Source organism: Blastocystis sp. subtype 4, assembly GCF_000743755.1.
Source record: "Blastocystis sp. subtype 4 strain WR1 chromosome Unknown seqid_0486, whole genome shotgun sequence".
In the NCBI taxonomy this organism is placed as follows: domain Eukaryota; class Bigyra; order Opalinata; family Blastocystidae; genus Blastocystis; species Blastocystis sp. subtype 4.
In genome coordinates this window covers 1-3,941 of record NW_014569061.1, presented here as the reverse complement: position 1 = coordinate 3,941, position 3,941 = coordinate 1, and the positions used below count along the sequence as shown (strand labels likewise).

Below are 3,941 nucleotides of genomic sequence, written 5' to 3'. Positions count from 1 at the left end.
GTTGATAGACTCGATTGTTCTTAACTTTCCCGAGGAGACATCTTGATCTACTCAAGCTCTAATGTGTATTCTTATTCTTTTCTATCATGTTAGAACTATGTTCTCTTGTGTTGATTTTGGTATTCATCTACTCTCATTGAGACAATGTCTCTTGAGAAGGGTGTCTCATCGAGATACTCGGTCACCATTAGGACGTAAGTTCTGAAGGTGAAATGGTACCATTCTCAGGGAAGCTTCGTGTTACCAGGGCGTATGGTTGATTTCATCATGAAATCACTATACTATTCTCCAAGAGGAATAGTGGTTGGATTCATGAGCTGTCAAGCAATCACTCGAGACTTGGACCACTGGGGAACTAGTTCGAGGCCTACGCAGGTATGGACGTTAATTGCCCTCTAGGGCATCTATGTAGTGTTTAAAGTGTTTAGCACCCTAAACCCTAAACACACTCATTCTTACCCCTAACACTTCCAATGACACTTTTACCCACCTATTTTTACCATCACTCAACACCACTCATTCATTCTTGTTAATCAACTAAACAGTATAAACACTTCTCAAGTCATAGTTCTGTAGTATCTGATCAATTCTTCTCAAGTACTTCTCGTCTCTACTTATTCTATTATTGCATACATCATAGTTTCTTCTTAGTGTATTCAACTCTTCTTTCGCTTTGTTGGAGGCAACCACTGAGGCTACTGCTATTGGTGCGGCAATAAGATTCAGACCTGGGATAAAACATCCCACAGAACTACCTATCCCTGCTATATCAAATCCATCTATCTTCTCCTTTGTCTTTCTTTTCTTCTCATCAATTCGTTTCTTCTCTGAGTATTGTTTGTCCAAATCTGTCTTCAATGCATCCTTATACTTTTCAAGCAATCCCTTCAACTTGCGCATCACATCATATCCTGAATGACAAGTGATATCATAGTTTCTTTGTTCTTCTTTGCAGTTCTGAATACTTTCCCTAGCAGAACTACTCTCGTATCCATAATCATCCAGATTCAACAGCTCATTCATTTCACTTTTCAATTGTTTCATTACAAAGTATGACCGTAAACCAATGCCAACATTGCCTATTCGTTATCTTTCTTCAATATTATCACCAATCTCTTTGCTCTTGCACTCTTGGAATGGATTATGCAAGTCCACAGTTCTCACTAATGGAACGTCTATCGTCTTATTCTTCATTGAAACCTACTTCGTAAGGTCACTTCTCGTGGTTGCGTCAAGTTGCATGTCCCTTTCGCTCGTATCGTATATAAGTTTGGCAAATCTACTCTCAATTCGTTTATCATTGCATACTTATCATCGCTAAAGTACATGCTCTCTCTTCTCTTGTAGTACCTTGAAGTGCCCAAGTATTCAACTCAATCCTTTCAAGATTCTTCAAGTCTACTATTCAACTTCTCTTTCATCCTACTTTCTAAACGTATTTCAGAGGCCCAAATAAAGGCATTATATCCCAATTCGATAACTTCCAGATTAGGTAGACCTATCATTAATCAGTTACACACATGACTCCACCCTCTATCACAAATGGAGAACCGTTGAAGTTGTAACTCTCTTGGTCTTCACTTATTATTCTCAACTTCTTCAGTTTCTCTAATCCACTCAACTTCCATTCTCCACCAAACTCTGCAAAACTACATTCACCAATATCAATGAGTGTCAATGATGGACAATTCGTGATGATGAAACTCGTGTCGGTATAGTATATCTTATTCACATACTCTCCTCTTGTGAATGATTTCTTTCCAACAACCAACTTCTCCAGTCTTGTCAAATGATCCAATTTGAATTTGATGACTCTCTCAAAGCAGTTGTCCTCAATGATTATCTCCTTCAGCCGATCATAGTTGACAAGTTCAAATTGAGATAGTTTATTTCCACTTCCAGAAGCCACTCTCAGACTCGTAATGTATCTGTTCCGCTCGTTCCATTCATCATCTCCTTGTAGAACCATCGATAATCCATTGAGTTTCACATACGACTCATACAGTCCTTTATATCGATCATATTGTCTGTCAAGCCCCTTTGTCATTGTATTGATTATATTTACATGCCCTCTCCATATCTTCTTATCCTTAGCTAAATAGTAGATGCAAATGTACTCCAATCCTCTGCATTCATTCTTCATTGTTGTTAGCGCCTGCTCTTTCGCCTTCTTGTTTTTGTTTTCAAATGTAGCATAATCTTGATTTGGAATCTGAATTGTTTCTTCCATTGTTCTTCTATACCACTAAGGATCATTTATCCTATACACTCCCACTCTCCAAACTCTTGTCCATGATTGTTCAAATTGATTCCAATCTGATCGAAGATTTGTTGCCTTTTCATCCATCTTACTCTTCAACAATCGCTCATACTCTCTTCTCAGATTCATACTCCCTTTTGCCTTCTCTTGGAAATGTTTCAGTCCGATTTCTTTGGCACTAGACACTCTACTACTCAATGACACCTGAACCGATGGATTGAAGTTGGAGACATCGACATCTTTCATTACATCCACAATACACTTCCCATTATCACATCCAATCAATCCCACTTGCATCGATTCATCTCGCACCTTACCATTGGCCAAGAAGAGAGAATCTGCACATATTCCTCCTTCCATCAAGAACAAGTCATTGGTGTATTTCTACTCCTCATTCATCAAGAACATACTAACGGTATACGCTTCATCTACCAACTTCTCCATCTCACTCTTATAAACAGAATCCAGAGAGTCATCCATATCTGGACAATGACTCCACTTTCCAAAGAAATCCGCTTCTTCAGTCGCAAACCTATATCTTATTCTCCATTCTCTCTTCCACTTCACAAATTCTTCACACTTCAAATCCCTTCCATCAACCTTCAATGGCTCAATATCTCTCACAATACGTTCAATATACTGGCTCAACAATTGCAAGAATTTGGGTCTGATCTGAGATATCAATCCTTTATAGTCGACATCTCGGACATCTTCTCCTGGATCAAACGAACATACGACATCCACCTTGTCGAAACACGACTCAACTTGTCCAAATGACTCTCTTTCAGCAACTTTGGTTCGCAATTGATCTAATCGCTTCTTGCTCTTAATCTCACAAGTAGCTACAGTATCATTTCGGAGACTCAGATTCTCAAAGTCACGTAACAGAATATCGAGTTTCTGAAACGTCTTCTTCCTTCCATCACATACCATTTCCTTGCTCAACATCGAAAGACCGGCCAATCGCTTCAGCTCTTCTGAATTGATATTCCTCTTTTGATTGAAGATAACATAGGATGATATCACGCAACTTAGTCCAAAGATACAGCAGTTGAAATAGTTATCAGTATTGTCGTCCCACAATCCCTGAGTATCCATTAGTAACAAACACATCTTCTTTCCATTAGGGCGACGAATGATAAATGGCTTATTCCAAAAGAGAATACCCTTTGTTACCGCTATTGTTCCTCCGTTAACCTCAAATCCGCTGATTTGGTCGCCTTCAGAAGTCATCCATTCTGGTACATCTGGTATTCTCAGTTTTGAATAACTCCTTCCTTGTTCTATACATTCTTTCCCTCTTGAATACATACTCTCCAGGTTGTCCAGATACAGTCTCACAAAGTTGAGAAATAGTGATTTGCCACTTCGAGATGGACCCATAATACCCAGTACTGCCACATCCAATTTCGCTATATCCTTCTAATCAACTCATCATGACAATACTACATCGCTCAACAACCGACGGAGACAATCTTCACTTACCATCAGTTTTCCTTGCTTTGACCTCTCGATATACTACTATTCATTATCTCCATCGATTCTACTTGAATAACAGACATCAGGCAAAAGAAAATAATGGTGTTGACACTGATGATTGGATGATTCTGAATGAGTGATATATCCGCGGAAGTATTAACAAATTATTAAGAACCAGTGAATGGTCATAATTAATTTGCCT

The 3,941-nt window shown here is 38.8% G+C and overlaps 1 protein-coding gene across 1 annotated transcript; it reads right to left on the bottom strand.

Annotated features, from left to right (window-relative positions):
• Positions 1–537: 537 nt before the first annotated feature.
• On the bottom strand, positions 538–3,822 carry JH06_4960 (atlastin; the record flags this gene model as incomplete). The annotated part of the gene is made up of 14 exons (XM_014669574.1): positions 538–728; positions 756–1,079; positions 1,110–1,175; positions 1,205–1,279; positions 1,309–1,398; positions 1,427–1,498; positions 1,531–2,038; positions 2,066–2,237; positions 2,268–2,644; positions 2,675–2,792; positions 2,823–3,543; positions 3,574–3,682; positions 3,710–3,778; positions 3,808–3,822. 14 exons carry the CDS (start codon positions 3,820–3,822, stop codon positions 538–540), a joined length of 2,907 nt encoding a protein of 968 aa, XP_014525060.1.
• Positions 3,823–3,941: the final 119 nt, after the last annotated feature.